The sequence below is a fragment of the Lolium perenne genome, chromosome 4 (assembly GCF_019359855.2).
Source record: "Lolium perenne isolate Kyuss_39 chromosome 4, Kyuss_2.0, whole genome shotgun sequence".
Lineage (NCBI taxonomy): Eukaryota > Viridiplantae > Streptophyta > Magnoliopsida > Poales > Poaceae > Lolium > Lolium perenne.
In genome coordinates this window covers 192,023,554-192,041,891 of record NC_067247.2, presented here as the reverse complement: position 1 = coordinate 192,041,891, position 18,338 = coordinate 192,023,554, and the positions used below count along the sequence as shown (strand labels likewise).

Sequence of the window (18,338 nt, the reverse complement as noted above, 5' to 3'; positions counted from 1 at the left end):
GAAAAGGATCTGTGTACCGGATGATCCGAAGTGAAGTCAGTCATATTAAAAGAAGCACATGAAACCCCTTATTACATAAATCCGGGAAGTACTAAGATGTATATGGATTTGAAGGAGATGTTCTGGTGGAACAACATGAAAAGAGAAATAGCACAATATGTCTCGGAATGTCATACATGTCAACGAGTGAAGGCAGAGCATCAGAGTCCTGCGGGATTACTCAAACCACTAGAGATACCGGAATGGAAATGGGATGAAATAGGAATGGATTTTGTTCTTGGTTTACCAATGACTAGTAAGAGGAAGGATAGGATATGGGTAATAGTGGATAGACTCTCCAAGAGTGCTCATTTCATAGCCGTAAACACAAAAGATACTGCAGAAAAGCTTGTGGATATTTATGTGAAGGAAATTGTGAGTAAGCAATGGAGTACCAAAGAAGATAGTCTCAGATAGAGGTTCGATTTTCACATCAGCATTCGGAAACAACTACAAGAATCTTTGGGATCCAAGTTGGATTTCAGTACAGCATACCATCCACAAACCGGAGGACAAACCGAAAGAACCAATCAGATACTTGAGGACATGCTTAGAGCTTGTGCTCTGAACTTTGGAGGCTCATGGGAGGACCATTTACCTTTAGCGGAGTTCTCATATAACAATAGTTATCAGAGTAGCATCCAGATGGCACCGTACGAAGCATTGTACGGAAGGAAGTGTAGATCACCAATTTGTTGGTATGAAACCGGAGAGAACAAGGAATTTACACCGGACTACATCAAGGAGAGACAAGACGTCATCGAGGTGATCCGGGATAGACTCAAAATAGCCCAGAGTCGTCAGAAGAGTTACGCTGACTTAAAGAGAAGAGATTGGGAACCGAAAGTGGGAGACATGGTTTATACGAAGGTTAGCCCAATGAAAGGACTTAAGAGGTTCGGAGTGAAAGGAAAGTTAAGCCCTCGATATATTGGACCATTTAAGATAATCGGTCGAATCGAGGAACAGCTTTTTGAGTTGGAGTTACCGGCACAACTAAGTCAAGTTCATTATGTATTTCATGTATCACAACTCAGAAAGTGTTTGAAGGCACCGGACGATCCTATCACATATGAAGAAATAGAATTGCAATCTGACCTAACTTATGTAGAAAGACCGGAAAAGATTTTAGAAGTACAGTGGAAGAAGTTAAGGAACAGGCAATCAAATACGTAAAGTGCAATGGCAACATCATCTGAGCGAGAAGCAACTTGGGAGACGGAAGAAGAATTAAGGAAGTCTTACCCGAGATGTTCAGTACCAATCTTAACTTCGGGACGAAGTTTCTGTTAAGGGGGAGAGGCTGTAATAACCCAGAACATAGGAACAACGAAGGGTAGATTTAGAAATGGGATGTGCATTTCATCGCAAAACGGGGGAAATTTTCGCGCTTTATTGCAACTAAACCTAAGAGGGATCGAGGTTCTCTCTCATTTTGCACTTAGGGTTAGGCAATGTGAGTTAGGGAAATTTCGACATGATCTCTTTTGTATCTTGTTGATTTGGGGAATTGATTTCATTTGACAAGTGCTAATACATTTAACAATAAGCATTGAACAATATAAAATAGAATTCATAATTTAAACACAACTTATGAATTCAAACAACTTTGAATTTCAAAGTGAATCATAAATACAATGTTTATTCCAGAATATAAATATTAAATAAATCAAAAGCTCATAAACAAAAACTTGGGCTTTATTGATATCACAACACAAATTACATTGTCTTTACAAAATTCTTGATACAAGAATTGATGAATAATAAACAGAAATAAAAATGAAGATTACAATATGATTCCTAAACTAAAACCTAGACTATATGACTTGAAGTATTTCTTCATGGTCATGTCCATCTTCAAACCTGCAAAACAAAGAATCAACACTAGCCAGAATGTTAGTGTTAGCCAAAGATTCATTTTGGACAGTTAGCAAATAACACAAGATTCAGTTTGGACAGTGTAAACTGTCACATCACACTTGTGCTTGTCCAAAACCATGGACAGCACAAGATAAGGGCAGCAGCAGACCAAACCTGAGCACACACCAGGGGCTCAAGTTTCAGCATATGAGAGCACACAGCTCAAGTGTGCTGGGCAGCAACAGCAAAGCCATGCATCAGCTTAGTCACCAAAGCAAGCCAGGCTTGTGTGTCAAAGCAAGGATAGAAACAGGGTTCATATAAAAGGAGCACAAACCCTAGAAATCATAACCAGTCGACCAGATAAGATTCACCAGGTAAGGGTGAAGCAAGAACAAGCTCAGTTCATCCAGTTCTTGAGCAAGAATAGAACCAACACACACAACCACTTAAGCCACCAGAAATCATGGTGACCTAGAAGATCATCCAAGATCTGGAGGTGAAGGGCTGTGAACAAACCCAAGTCTGCATCAACAAAACATTTCTTTCTAGGAGCTGGAACAAGGTATACCTAGTTCCTGGAAAAGATCCAATGGATCTAATCCATCATATGCATGACATAGTCATGGGGTTGAGCAGATGCTCAACAGGGTGAATCATCACTTGGTTTTCACCAAGGATCATTGCTAGTCTAAAAAGCCACCAAAATAGAAACCATCCAGATACAGATCTTGTGCACAGAAGCAAGATCTGATGCACGAATAGCACCGGTAGATGAGTTACAATAAATAGCAGCTAGTATAGACTACACAGTAAAATCCTAGGCACATAACCATCAGTAAAACCCTAGATTTCTTCACGAGGCAAGCATATTGGCATTCATAGTTAGTATGATCCCCAAATATGCAAGCAAAGTTGAGTAGCCAACAAGATCCAACCAATCATGTGAGCAACTTGCCGTAGCAAGGCTGCGAGGTCACATCACACTTAGCACCAATTAAAAGAAAGCCAAATAGATCACATCACTATCCAGTAATGGATTCAGACTCTAATTGCTTGTAAAAGAATCATGAACAGCAAATTCATATACAAGCAAGTCATTTAAATCATCACTGCCTAAGCAGTTCATCATAATTTAAGTAATACAAGCATGAATTTATCACAGATCCATGCTAAGCATGACAGTAGCACACTGTTAAGCAACACAGTTAATCTATAGCCACTAGAACAAGTCTAGGTAGCTAAGATAAGCAACAGCACAAGTAAGCAAAGACGCAGTGATGCTTGAGCATCAGCATCACCAGATAATTAACTCATATAGACACAGTATTAGCCAGTAAGCAATCACTGACAATCAATTGATCAAATGGATCAATTATAGCAAGCCAAGCTACACAGGGAAGTTAGCCAACAAGCAAGGAATGATCCAATGGATCATTGGCTTGCAGAGGTAGTACTGAATCATATCACAGGCACCTCTGGCACACACACAAGTGTCACAGATGCATCACAAGTACACCTAGACAAGCAAGCATGATAGACCAGTAAGCATAAGCAAGTCGTAACCAAGCATAGCATGGCATAGTTAGCTATTGAGCAAGCACAGTAGAGCATGGCAAGTGTAGAGCATGCTAGGAGTAGCAGAGAAGCAAGCATAGCATGAACAGCAAGCAAAGCAGCATGTGCCAGTACCAGTAAATGGTAATTGGGCCATGAGCTTGCAGTTAACAGAAGCACAGGCAAATTGCATAGGAATAGCATAGCTCTGTGTGATCACAGGATCACCAGAGAGCAGCAGAGCATGAGGAGGAAGAAGAACAGAAGCATGGGAGGCGCACAGAAGAGGTAGAGGAGAGACAACACTTACTTGCGCCTGGAAGCAGAGGCTAGGGCATGGCGAGGCAGTGCTCGCGCGGCCCTAATAGCTGCAAATCCAGGGTAGGCGCCGACGTTACGCCGGCGTTACACCAACGAGCACGAACATCACCACAGCAGCGCGGCACGGAGACGATGGCACTGGTACTGCAAGTAGCACCGCACCAGGTCGGTCTCAGGGGGCACGTACGTCGACGGCGAGGACGAGAGTTCGCCGGAGAAACACCAAATCATCCGAGGCGATTCTCCAGTGGATCCAGATCGGAGGCGATTCGCCAGGAGAGGACGAGAAGGGAGAAACTGCGCGGACAGATTGATAGATCTGCTCATGGCGGTTCAGGATCGGTTGGTGGCTACGGCGGAGGAGGCCGGCGATGGCCGGAGCAGGGCGGTGGCCATGGCGGCGACGCCATCGCCACGGGAGTCGCCAGACGGTTAGGGTTAGACGAGCGAGTGAGAGGGCCAAGTGAGAGTGAGTGAGGTGGGCCGCTTCGGCGCCACCGAACCCAAAAGGGGGCCAGCCTTATTGGGCCGTCCCTGGGTTAAGTTATTGGGCTGGGCCCAATAGGGGTCCAGAGGGGTATTTTGGTCTTTTACATTTAATAAAAGATCAAAACTTTACCAAATTTTAATAAATCATAAACAACTCTAAAAATCCAATAAAAATTGGATTTATGAATGAAAAATAAATCTTAACAAGAATAAAATATGAAAATGGAATTTATGAAACAAATTCAAAATTATGAATTTTCAGAATTTAAATAATAACTTGGAATTTAAAATTATTATTTCCTTGTAATTCAAATTCAAGGAAAAATCTCAAATAAGTTCAAATATTTATTTTCAAACATTTCAAAATGAAATTCTACTAATCCAAGTCATTTCTTTTGAAAGAGGGTATTTTTCCCAGAAAAATACTATACTCCTTTTTATTCCAAAAACTATAGAGTTCACTCTATAATTTCAAATTATTTTGGAATGACTAAGGTAATCATCAAGTAAAATCATTTTACTTTGAATTGTTGTACTTTGTGTGAATCACAATGATTAATACTTTTAAATCAATTGTAAATTACCGTCAAAGACATAAATCTTAAATACAACCCTAAATTGTAATAACTCATTGGGGTAAAGGAATTCAACATAAAATAATCCATCCATGATTGCATTATTTGGATTTTTATAACATTGTCCTTACCGGACAATGATGCTTGTTACAGAACCCGAGGTCCAGGTTCCATCAACTGCATTGAACTGCACTATCTCGCAGTCCACAGGCAAGTTCACCCTTGCTCATGTCAATTTGATTATTTTCTACTACTTTAATGCAAAGCTATATACTTATCATTCCTGCATCACAAATGAAATGTTATTTTCCAACTATGAATATGACTATGTGGCTGGCAATGGAACCATGGTATGTGTTGATATGGTGGAGGTTCCATTGCAATGGGTTATATCACCCTAGGATTAATTACCAATGCCGTCCAGTGATTCTAGCGCCGTACAAACCGCGTTGACCATGAGATCTATAATGGCTCTGGAAAAGCCAGCTGTATCTTTTCCCTTCTGCACGCCAACGGATCGGAGAGCCGGTGGGGTCGGAGGCATCTTGCAGTAGGTTGGGAAATCCTTTTAAATCCCCATCCAATAGTGATGATAAGCTCTACGATCTATGAGGGATTGTCCGGAGTACACCATGAGTAAAGCCGTATTATCGGGGGAAGTCTACTGGAGGTGTACGGTTGGACAAAAGGGTGGGTTTGCAGTCGCGGAGAAGGCGGTGTGGGCTTGGATCTTTATACCTGGCCTCACACCAAAGGAAGTGTGAACGGGGGCAAGTCCCTGCGGATGGCAAAAAGGGTGAGATCTCTTGTGGGAAAAGTAACGCACCTCTGCAGAGTGTGTCAAATTGTGGCTGTCACTCCCTGTTCCGGAAGGAGGCTGCGAACGCGGCAGGAAAGGAACTCCACGAAGTTCTGGTCAACCTGTGAAGACTGACGGGCATAGTTTTCATAATAAAAGCAACCTTTTGAAGAAATGTTTTCAAAACATGCATTGACCTGCGATTTCCTGATCAATGGTCGTAGCTAGTGCATCAAACACCTTTTATTCTTTTAGAACTTGCTGAGTACCTCTGTACTCACTTTCTTTCGACACCCTTGCTAGACTGTGATCCGGAAGTGGAGGCTATCAACGATGGAGCACCAGAAGGAAGCTACGAGCTGGTCTACGAAGAACCTGATCTTACCGGCGGAGTGGAAGGCGTAGACTATGGGATAGTCTACGGACCAGATGACACGGAGGTGGAGGAGTAGTGACATACCCTAGCATCATAGAGCCGAGCAACGTAGAACTTACCTAAATAAGTTGTTGAGCTCTTTATATTTGTTATGAGTTGTAATCGTACTTAAGTAGTATCTTAGGGTGTTCTCATAGGACCTGTGAGAATACCAACTTGTTAAGACAATGTTTGTAATAAAGTATGGAGTGTTATGACCTGCAATGTTTCTGTTGTACCACTCTGAGGGATATGGCAATTTGTGAGGAAGCCCCTTCACAAAGATCATATCAACGACTTGTATACTACAACATGCAGTGGTATGCTGGGTCACCGCAGTTAGTGAGCACATGCTCGCCATGACCGGGCATGCGAAGAAACTCAGTGACTTGGGAATAGTGATTCCTAACAGACTGGGGATTAATCGTGTCCTTCAATCACTGCCACCAAGTTACAAGAACTTTGTGATGAACTACAATATGCAGAACATGAACAAGGAGTTACATGAACTCTTTGGCATGCTAAAAGCTGCTGAGATTGAGATCAAGAAAGAGCACCAAGTGTTGATGGTCAACAAGACCACCAGTTTCAAGAAACAGGGCAAGTCTAAGGGAAAATTCAAGAAGGGTGGCAAGAAAGCTGCCACGCCTCCTATGAAACCTAAGAACGGCCCTAAGCCTGATGCTGAGTGCTATTACTGCAAGGAGAAGGGACACTGGAAGCGTAATTGCTCCAAGTATCTGGCTAATCTGAAGAGCGGCCTTGTCAAGAAGAAGAAAGAAGGTATATCTGATATACATGTTATAGATGTTTATCTCACTGGTTCTCGTTCTAGTACCTGGGTATTTGATACTGGTTCGGTTGCTCATATTTGTAACTCGAAACAGGAACTAAAGAATAAACGAAGACTACTGAAAGATGAAGTGACGATGCACGTTGGAAACGGATCCAAAGTCGATGTGATCACTGTCGGCACACTTCCTCTACATCTACCTTCGGGATTAGTTTTAAGCCTAAATAATTGTTATTTTGTACCCGCGTTGAGCATGAACATTATATCTGGATCTTGTTTAATGCAAGACGGTTATTCATTCAAGTCTGAGAATAATGGTTGTTCTATTTTTATGAATAATATCTTTTATGGTCGAGCACCAGAAAAGAATGGCTTATTTCTGTTAGATCTCGATAGTAGTGATACGCATATACATAACATTGATGCTAAGCGAATTAAATTGAATGATAATTCTACTTATATGTGGCACTGTCGTCTTGGTCATATTGGAGTGAAACGCATGAAGAAACTCCATACCGATGGATTACTTGAATCACTTGACTTTGAGTCACTTGATAGATGCGAAGCATGTCTAATGGGAAAAATGACTAAGACTCCATTTTCTGGTATGATGGAGCGAGCTACTGACTTATTGGAAATCATACATACCGATGTGTGCGGACCAATGAGCGTAGCATCGCGCGGTGGTTATCTTTATGTTCTAACCTTCACAGATGATCTGAGTAGATATGGGTATATCTATTTCATGAAACATAAATCCGAAACTTTCGAGAAGTTTAAGGAATTCCAAAGTGAAGTAGAAAATCAACATAACAAGAAGATTAAATTTCTACGATCTGATCGTGGAGGTGAATATCTGAGTTATGAGTTTGGCATACATTTAAAGAAATGCGGAATACTTTCACAATTGACACCGCCGGGAACACCACAACGAAACGGTGTGTCCGAACGTTGTAATCGAACTCTCTTAGATATGGTTCGTTCTATGATGTCTCTTACTGATTTGCCGTTATCATTTTGGAGTTATGCATTAGAGACAACCGCATTCACTTTAAATAGAGCACCATCAAAATCCGTAGAAACGACACCATATGAATTATGGTTTAATAAGAAACCTAAGCTATCGTTCCGGAAAGTTTGGGGTTGCGAAGCCTATGTAAAGAAGTTACAACCGGACAAGCTAGAACCCAAAGTGGAGAAATGCGTCTTCATAGGATACCCTAAGGAAACTATAGGGTACACTTTCTATCACAAATCCGAAGGCAAAATCTTTGTTGCTAAGAATGGAACCTTTCTTGAGAAAGAATTTCTCACTAAAGAAGTGACTGGAAGAAAAGTAGAACTCGATGAGATTGATGAATCTATACTCGTTGATCAGAGTAGTGCGATGCGGAAGTTGTACTGTACCGCCTACACCGGCAACAGAGGAAGCTAATGATAATGATCATGAAACTTCGAACGAGGAAACTACTGAACCTCGCAGATCGACAAGGGAACGTGCCACTCCTGATTGGTATGATCCTTGTCTAAATGTCATGATTGTGGATAACAATGATGAGGACCCTGCGACGTATGAAGAAGCGATGATGAGCCCAGATTCCAACAAATGGCAAGAAGCCATGAAATCCGAAATGGGATCCATGTATGATAACAAAGTATGGACTTTGGTAGACTTACCTGATAGCCGAAAGGCTATCGAGAATAAATGGATCTTCAAGAGAAAAACAGATGCTGATGGTAATATTACTGTCTATAAAGCTCGACTTGTCGCAAAGGGTTTCCGACAAATTCAAGGAGTTGACTACGATGAGACTTTCTCACCTGTAGCGAAGCTAAAATCTGTGAGGATTTTGTTAGCAATAGCTGCATTTTTCGATTATGAGATTTGGCAGATGGATGTCAAAACGGCGTTCCTTAATGGAGACATTGAGGAAGAGTTGTATATGGTACAACCCAAAGGTTTTGTCGATCCTAAAAATGCTGACAAAGTATGCAAACTTCAGCGTTCAATCTATGGACTGAAGCAAGCATCAAGAAGTTGGAACCGACGCTTTGATAAGGTGATCAAAGACTTCGGGTTTATACAGTGTCATGGAGAGGCCTGTATTTACAAGAAAGTGAGTGGGAGCTCTGTAGCATTCCTGATATTATATGTAGATGACATATTATTGATTGGGAATGATATAGAACTATTAAGCAGTGTAAAAGGTTATTTGAATAATAGTTTTTCAATGAAAGACCTTGGTGAAGCATCGTATATATTAGGCATCAAGATTTATAGAGATAGATCAAGACGCCTAATAGGGCTATCACAGAGTACATATCTGGACAAGATTCTAAAGAAGTTTAGAATGGACGAAAGTAAGAAAGGGTTCTTACCTATGTTACCAGGCAAGGTCTTGAGTAAGACTCAAGGACCGGCTACGACAGAAGAAAGAGAAAGGATGAGTAATATCCCCTATGCCTCGCGATGGGATCTATCATGTATGCCATGCTATGTACTAGACCGGATATAGCACATGCTGTTAGTTTGACTAGCAGATATCAAAGTGATCCAGGAATGGAACACTGGACAACGGTCAAGAATATCCTGAAGTACTTGAAAAGAACTAAGGATATGTTTCTTTGTTATGGAGGTGACCAAGAGCTCGTTGTAAGTGGTTACACCGATGCAAGTTGGAACACTGATCCTGATGACTCTAAGTCACAGTCTTGGTACGTGTTTATATTGAATGGTGTTGCACTAAGCTGGGCAAGCTCGAAGAAGTGCACGGTGGCGAAGTCTTCAACAGAATCAGAGTACATAGCGGCTTCAGAGGCTTCATCAGAAGCGGTATGGATGAAGAGGTTCATTGTAGAGCTCGGTGTGGTTCCTAGTGCATTGGACCCATTAATCATCTACTGTGATAACATGGGTGCCATCGCCAATGCACAAGAGCCAAGGTCACACAAGAGGCTGAAGCATATCAAGCTGCGTTACCACTCGATTCGCGAGTACATCGAAGATGGAGAAGTAAAGATTTGCAAAGTACACACTGATCTGAATATAGCAGATCCGTTGACTAAAGCTCTCCCTAGGGCAAAGCATGACCAACACCAGAATGCCATGGGTGTTAGGTATATTACAATGTAATCTAGATTATTGACTCTAGTGCAAGTGGGACACTGGAGGAGATATGCCCTAGAGGCAATAATAAAGTGGTTATTATTATATATCTTTATGTTTATGATAAATGTTTATATGTCATGCTATAATTGTATTAACCGAAACATTAGTACATGTGTGATATGTAGACAACAAATAGGCCCTAGTATGCCTCTTAACTAGCTTGTTGATTAATGGATGATTAGTTTCATAATCATGAACATTGGGTTATTAATAACAAGGTTATGTCATTGTATGAATGATGTAATGGACACACCCAATTAAGCGTAGCATAAGATCACGTCATGAAGTTATTTGCTATAAGCTTTCGATACATAGTTACCTAGTCCTTATGACCATGAGATCATGTAAATCACTTATACCGGAAAGGTACTTTGATTACACCAAATGCCACTGCGTAAATGGGTGGTTATAAAGGTGGGATTAAGTATCCGGAAAGTATGAGTTGAGGCATATGGATCAACAGTGGGATTTGTCCATCCCGATGAAGGATAGATATACTCTGGGCCCTCTCGGTGGAATGTCGTCTAATGTCTTGCAAGCATATGAATAAGTTCATAAGAGACCACATACCACGGTACGAGTAAAGAGTACTTGTCAGGAGACGAGGTTGAACAAGGTATGAAGTGATACCGATGATCAAACCTCGGACAAGTAAAATATCGCGTGACAAAGGGAATTGGTATCGTATGTGAATGGTTCATTCGATCACTAAAGTCATCGTTGAATATGTGGGAGCCATTATGGATCTCCAGATCCCGCTATTGGTTATTGGTCGGAGTGAGTACTCAACCATGTCCGCATAGTTCGCGAATCGTAGGGTGACACACTTAAAGTTGGATGTTGAAATGGTAGAACTTGAATATGGAATGGAGTTCGAATATTTGTTCGGAGTCCCGGATGAGATCCCGGACATCACGAGGAGTTCCGGAATGGTCCGGAGAATAAGATTCATATATAGGAAGTCATTTTATGTGATTTAAAATGATCCGGAAGGTTCTATGGAAGGTTCTAGAAGGTTCTAGAAAAGTCCGGAAGAAACCACCAAGGAAGATGGAGTCCCGGAGGGACTCCATCTCCATGGCCGGCCAACCCTAGAGGGGGAGGAGTCCCAAGTGGACTCCCCCTATGGGGGCCGGCCACCCCCCCACATGGAAGGGGGGAATCCCACCCCAAGTGGGATTCCCACCTTGGGTAGGTTTCCCTATCACATGGAAGGTTTTGGGTTCGGGTCTTATTCGGAGACTTGTAGTCCAACCCTTGGGGCTTCCACCTATATAATGAGGGCCAAGGGGAGGGGGCCGGCCACCCCAACAACCACCAAGGTGGCCGCACCCCTTGAGGCCGGCGCCCCCCTCTCCCAAACCCTAGCCGCCCCTCTCTCCTCCATAGCTCCCGCACGCTTAGCGAAGCTCCGCCGGAGTTCTCCACCGCCACCGACACCACGCCATCGTGCTGTCGGATTCAAGAGGAGCTACTACTTCCGCTGCCCGCTGGAACGGGAGGTGGACGTCGTCTTCATCAACAACCGAACGTGTGACCGAGTACGGAGGTGCTGCCCGTTCGTGGCGCCGTGATCAAGATCTTCTACGCGCTTTTGCAAGCGGCAAGTGAACGTCTACCGCAGCAACAAGAGCCTCATCTTGTAGGCTTTGGAATCTCTTCAAGGGTGAGACTCAATAATCCCCTCGTTGCTACCGTCTTCTAGATTGCATCTTGGCTTGGATTGCGTGTTCGCGGTAGGAAAATTTTTGTTTTCTATGCAACGTTATCCTACACCTTGAGCACCCGGCAGCCATGCTGCTCGGCTAGCGTCAGGGTCAATCCTATCACACAACATGTCCTCGCAGATCAACTTTAGCCTTTCGAGGCCATACCTGTCCGCTGCCAAGAGCAGGTGCTGCGTCATCTCCACCGCCTCGTCTGCGTCTACTAACTCAGGCCACGAGTCAGTGTAGATGAACTCTAGCATGGCCTGGAAGACCCTCGGCTCCATGTCGTCGATCCGCAGGTGCGCCGCGGCATTCTCCGGCATAGGACCGAAGAGCTGCGCCATGAAGAGTGAAGACCGAGGAACGAGTAGCGAGCATGTACCTGTGAGCCGAGAAGAGCTCGCCGCCGACCTCGAACGTCACGTCCCCTTCTCATTGGCTCCTCAGGAGGGAGAGGAGCTGCCGTTGCAGGTCGGATGGCGGCACCACGACAGGCCGTGGAGCGACCATGGGCTTCCCGTAGATATTGTTGACGATGACTTCGCACCTGACCCTGAAACAATCATCTCTTAGGTATCTCTTCAAGTCTTGGCCCGCGATAAACCAGCGATACCCATATTGGTCTTTGGAACCGAGGCGGCGGATCGTGGAGCTGTTTCTTCTGTAGGACGGCACCGGCTCCCCGTCCTGGTCGAGCAAGCTGACGCTGAACTGCGCCATGGTGGCCTCGTCCTCGATGCCACTTCCACGGTGAAGCTGCAGGAAGACGGAGACCCAGCCGGCATCGGACGAACCCTTGCAGCCGTCGGGGTAGATCTTCGCGCACCAGTTGCAACCCCCTTCATCGAACTCGCTGATGTGTAGGCGATTGTACTCACTGACCTCGGCGATGAAGCAGATGATCGAGGGCTTGCCGCTCCACACCAATTGGGAGGCGGTCCACTGTGGCGTTGGCCTATCGGCGGCGGCGTGACTGATGTCGCCACCGACGGAAGAAGGAGACGGTGGACGTGACATAACGCCATGACGTACAAAGAAGATCACAAAGCTAAAGCTAGAACACAGAGTCCGCCATACATTGTGACACATTGGTTTTAAATAGCCGGCTATAGGCTATCGCCGCGGTTTTCCAAAACAGCTATAGCCCGGCTATAGCATGACTATAGCCGCTATTTAAGGACTTTGGCATATTTAGTCGGACTATAGCAGTTAGCCGCATCATGCAGGAAAGGCTATAGCCGGGCTATAGTGTAATATCCCAGGTATTGGGGTTACAAAAATACAGGAACACAGATGTGTGCATTGCATTCATGCATAGAAAATCCAGGGAATTTTCGCGCTTTAATTTAAAACACAAAGAGATCAAGGTTTCGCTTGTGTTGATGGGAATTGACTAAGGTCATCGTCATGAGTGCGATAAACTTTGACATGACCTTTGTTGATTTCAGAACTTGTGAGAAAGGCAAGTGAAACTTGACTCAAATATAAGTGACAACTATGCAAACAATAATTGGAATTGGGGTTCCAAACAATCATCTACAATAAAATATAAAAGAAAATTCAAATAAGTATTTGAATTTAAATTTGAATTCAGATTATAACTTTCCAAATATAATTCAAACTATGTTGAATTAAGAATAGGGAAATTACATTCTATTAATTGAATACACATTTACAAAGTTATTACAATATCCAATATTAATACAACTTACAAATATTACAAGAATAAAATACAGAAAGGAAAACTAAGCTAAACCTATCTAAATATCTTCTATTCTTCTTTTGTCTTGTACCTACAAAACAACCAAAGAAAAACCCAACAGAGAAGTAATGCCAAGTGGCTATGTTAAAAATAAAGAGAGATGGAGAAGGCAGATATTTTCATCTGCCGAGCTGATCTATAAGGGGAGATGCACACGGTCATATCCAGCAGCCATACAAGCACACAGCTTACACATTGCATGCATGTCTTGCTGTCGACCAAGGACAACAAGGGGCCGGGTATAAAGGCATGTTACTTGTAGCTGCCTATGAACCACACTCTGATCATGTCCATCAACAGGATAAGGGTAGCCCAAGAACATCAACTTTTCTCCATCCAAACCTCCAGCAACCATCATGAAATGAATCAGGAAAATAGTAGTATCACCAATCCAAATCAGAGCAAGTATCAAGATCAGGAGGAGCAGGCTCAAGTCGAGGTGGCGAAGATCCAACAAACCAGAAGATTAGCAAGATCATCGTCAACAAGCCAATCTAGATCAAGAAGCTGGAAAGAGCCTGGAACAAGCAGATCAGGAGCTAGGAGGAGGTGCAGTCAAACAGGCAGTCGATCAAGATTATCAACACCAACTATATCACTTTGCTACAACAGGTTAATCCAATGATTTAACATAAGCATCTTAGCATACTAGCTTGCACAACTAGGATCAGGGGAAATAAAGAGAAGAATATACCACACTCCATCAAACCACCATTCAACTAGATTTTCATCTAGGAGGATGGAGAGATGGATTTTCTCTCAGATATGCATAGTAGTGCTATGCTAAGTCATCACAGAGAATTAAAAGCGAAGTCATAGTATTTGTTCTTATCCAATATTGTGCCTCAGTCTTTGCATCATTGGCAAGGCAACCAAATCAAGATAATATCTGTTCTTATGAGTTACTATCCAAAAGAGAGAAGCCAGTAGGTAAACCTTGTCATGGGAGTTGGCCAAGCAATTGCTTTGCACCACCACATACACATATAGGATATTCCACACACAAGACGGTCACATGATCATTGAAGCTTTTGAATTCCACAGCAAGACCATCAGAAATATACACATGCAGGGTCAAGAGATCTAGCAAAAGCATCTGTTCTTATCAATATTAGATCACAGAAAATTGGCAGGGACAAATAGCAGCAGATCATACTGTTTAAATCTACTGCTATGTACACTCCACTAGGGAGGCATCACAGCAGCAGATCTAAAAGCAGCAGAAGCCACCAAGTAGTTTAACACAAGTACATAGACCTATTTTCCTCGCTTGCATAGCCAGAAATCATTCAAATTAACCACTGACAGTCAGTAACCACACTTGCAATTCAAATCAAATGAAATCAAATCATTTTCCTAGTTAATTCAACTTGGAATCATCACTGTCATATATTCACTGTCAAATTGGACACCTACAAAATCATATCACCAGTGATAGGGAGCAATACCAATTCAGAGATATAAAATAGCATCACTGAATATGTAGCACAAATGCACATCTATCAAGCTTGGCAGACTCAGAATGATTCAAAGTAATCAATAAGCCACCAACAAGGCATCTAGCCACAACAAGCTATCAATTAAGCCCAATCATATTTAACCAGAAATAATTAGACAGAAGCCACACATGCTTAGGATGTCTACATCATCCAAAATGGAGCAATTTACACAAGCACAAGCCACCCATGCATGATCATATGCAGAGTCAAGAAGGGGAATTAGCTCACATTGCATTCCAGAGAAGAGATGTAGGAGCCGACGCCGAGGTTGCGCCGGCAGCACCGTCCCGCCGGTGTCAAAGTCAGGGATGCAGTGGCAACAACACACCACCACCACCAGCAAACCATCACCGCACTAGTACACCACCACCATGCCATTTCTACTGCCACAAACCCTCACATATACCAGTACAGAAACACAATAGCAGCAGGTCGATGACGCCGGGGTTGCAGAGAATGCCATCCAGCCAGCGTCGAATATCAGTAGTTGAGGCGAGCGTGTGTGTGTGCGTGGCGGCGATAGGAAACCAGCGGAGGCGAAGCAGCCTGAGCTCGGGCAGGTGCGCGGCAAGGCCGTAGTGACCAGAACCGGCCGGAGTAGGGGCGGCGTCAAGCCTGAGGGTGTTGGCGGGGAAAAAGGGTGGCAAGGCCACGCCGATAAACAGCGGTGCCCGCCAAGGCAAGCGACGGCCAAAACCATCAACGGTGAGCTAGGCTTCCTGAGTTGGGGGCGGGTGATTTTGACCGCGAGGATCAAATCGAACAGGGGAGGCAGTAGAGAGAGGCGAGGCGGAGCAAAGCCCTAGATCGCTGGCACCGGAGAGGGCCGGGAGCGGCCGGGGAAAAGCGGCGGCGCGGCCAGGCCATGGAGGGCTCGGGACCTGCGCACTTGAGAGAAGAGAGGGGGGCCGGTGGGGGTTCGGTAAAGGAGAGGACGACTGAGCCTCGACGACATGTGGCGGCGCCGGAAGCGGCTGGTGACGGCCGGGGCGACGGCCGGCGGCGCGGCGGCAGCAGCGCATCGCCAGGTGTGGTTGCGAGCGAGAGAGGAATTGAGATTGGTTCGCATCCGGTCCAGGTACGAGAGAAAAACGAGAGATGCGAGAGACTTGACGAAGTGAGTTGTGCTGGTCGTGTACATGTACGTATACGTGTACATGTGCGTAAACCCAACCCTGTGTCCGTGTGTGATACTACTAGGCCCATTGGGTTAAATTCTAATAACCAATCAAATAATCCAATAGTATGTACATTTTTTCTAAATCGCTCTAACACATCAAATTAAACCTTTTCTTTTAATTCTAAATGCAATTAAAATTCAACAATTAGAAAAACTTTCCAAGTTAAATAAAAACCAGTAAATAAATCAAGAAAATATTAAAACTAATTTTCTTTATTTGTTAAATTGATAAATCCTTTTTAGAAGGATTAAAACCCTGATTAATAATTACCTTAATTATTAATCCATTAAAAATAATAAAAAGCCCCAATCTAATATTATTTTTATTTCAAAGTTATTAATAACTTCAACTTTAAAATAAAGTTATTACCTTAAGAACTTTATGGTAGATTAGGAAACCCTAGTTCCATTATACATAAAGTAGTAGTTTCATCATTTTATGAGGAACCCAAAATACCCTAATTCATTTAGAAATCCTAGGTCCACTATTTCATGTGAACCTTAATCTGTTTCTAAACCTAAACCCTAGGTTAGAGCATGTGATCATGATACTTTGATTTCATAGCTCCATAGTATCAATTAAACAATTGCCAAGTCTTCATAAAATAATAGAGACCCATCTCTAATACATTGGTATTACATGTGTTCATGCCTAGCTGATCAAACAGGACCAACCCTAGTTCCTATCTTCTGAGACATCAACCTTTAATCATCCTTACTTAGCATCACACCATGGTGAGGAACCCTAATAGCAACCATACCTACTATTTTGCACTACATAACCCTGTTCCACTAAACCCTGCTAGTATGAGATAATTATTAATCATCATATTTAGGAAACCACCATTCCTTACTTAGTAGATCCAATATCAAACCCTAGACAACCTCAACCCTAATTGCAATACTTCTTATTACTTAAGAAGTATGTTCTTCAAAAGTTATTCTTTTGAAGTAAATAGAGAGTATTCATCAACCCTACCTAACAGGACCTATCAACCCTAGCTACCTAGCACCAGCAAGATGAACCAACCTTGATAGTAACCATGTATAAATAATTTCTTAGGATGCCTAGGCTTAACTCAACCTTACAAAACCTAGGTGTCGATGAATCCAACATTGTTGTGATTCATCTAATCCTTATTCCAGAAGCTACTTGGAACCATAGTCAACCATAGAATTCCCCAACCTAACTATCATACTTGTTCTTTATTAAAGAACATGTTCTTCAAAAGTTATTCTTTTAAATTATATAATAAGTAATCATTAACCATGCACTATAGGACTTAAAATTGACAACTGCTCTTTACTTATTATACAACTACCATTCCTTAGGTGTGTATGATTGTTACTATGCATGTTACCACTTGCTCATGATTCTAATACAACAAGACCCTAATAAGAACCTTGTTTGTGAATCACTCTAAAAGTGCAACACACCCTGAACTGATCATTACCACTCACTAATCCTAAATCATCGGGGTTAGTTCACGCTTAGAGCGATTGCATCTCATACTTATGCATTATTGCATCCTTGCCAATCTTTTAAACATCGTCCTTACCGGACGATGATGCTATTTCAGAATTTGGAGTTATTGCGTATCGAATACCTTGCCTGCATAATCTTGCAGTCAAGAAAGGCAAGTTCATCACTTGCTCATGTCATTTGAGTATCTTTATCAAATTACTTGCAAAGTACTATGATTATCACTATTGCATAAAAACCAAAACCACTATTTTCATAACTATGAATATGACTATGTGGTGGGCAATGGAACCATGGATTGTGTTGATATGGTGGAGGTTCCATTGCAAGGGTTTATATCCATCTAGGATTAAACAACAAATGTCGTCCAGTGATTCTTGTGCCGTAATACCCGTGTTAACCATAAGATCTGGAGTGGGACGGAATAGTCAATTGTATTTCCACCTCTTGTACATCAACGGATGCGCTTTACCGTAGACCCTTGATCCAAGAGAGGACAAGTGGTACCCTTGATCCAAGAGAGGACAAGTGGTAGGGTGGGGGTCCCGATGAAGTCCCCACGGTAATTGCGGTCTATGATGGGTTGCAGCTGCCGGCGAAGGAGTTCATGGTAGAGACCTGAACTGTTGTCGTGGTCGGGGTCCACCCGTAAGTGGGAATAATGGGACCGGCGAGGACCCAGGGTCGG

At 43.0% G+C, this 18,338-nt stretch overlaps 2 protein-coding genes across 2 annotated transcripts in view; both read right to left on the bottom strand.

Moving 5' to 3' along the window:
* The window catches only part of LOC127347596 (BTB/POZ and MATH domain-containing protein 1-like), a 61,391-nt gene extending 49,321 nt beyond the window's left edge, over nt 1-12,070 (bottom strand). The window contains exon 1 of the mRNA XM_051373763.1: nt 11,892-12,070. Coding sequence (XP_051229723.1) covers nt 11,892-12,070 — 179 coding nt within the window. The remainder of the gene's footprint in view (nt 1-11,891) is intronic.
* An 88-nt stretch (nt 12,071-12,158) lies between these two features.
* LOC127347598 (BTB/POZ and MATH domain-containing protein 6-like) lies at nt 12,159-12,743 on the bottom strand. Its single transcript, XM_051373764.1, has one exon. It carries the CDS (start codon nt 12,741-12,743, stop codon nt 12,159-12,161), a length of 585 nt encoding a protein of 194 aa, XP_051229724.1.
* Between the last annotated feature and the right edge of the window lie 5,595 nt (nt 12,744-18,338).

Excerpts from the sequence above, each read along its gene's own strand:
- LOC127347598 (XM_051373764.1), bottom strand. The coding sequence starts at position 12,743 with ATGTCACGTCCACCGTCTCCTTCTTCCGTCGGTGGCGACATCAGTCAC.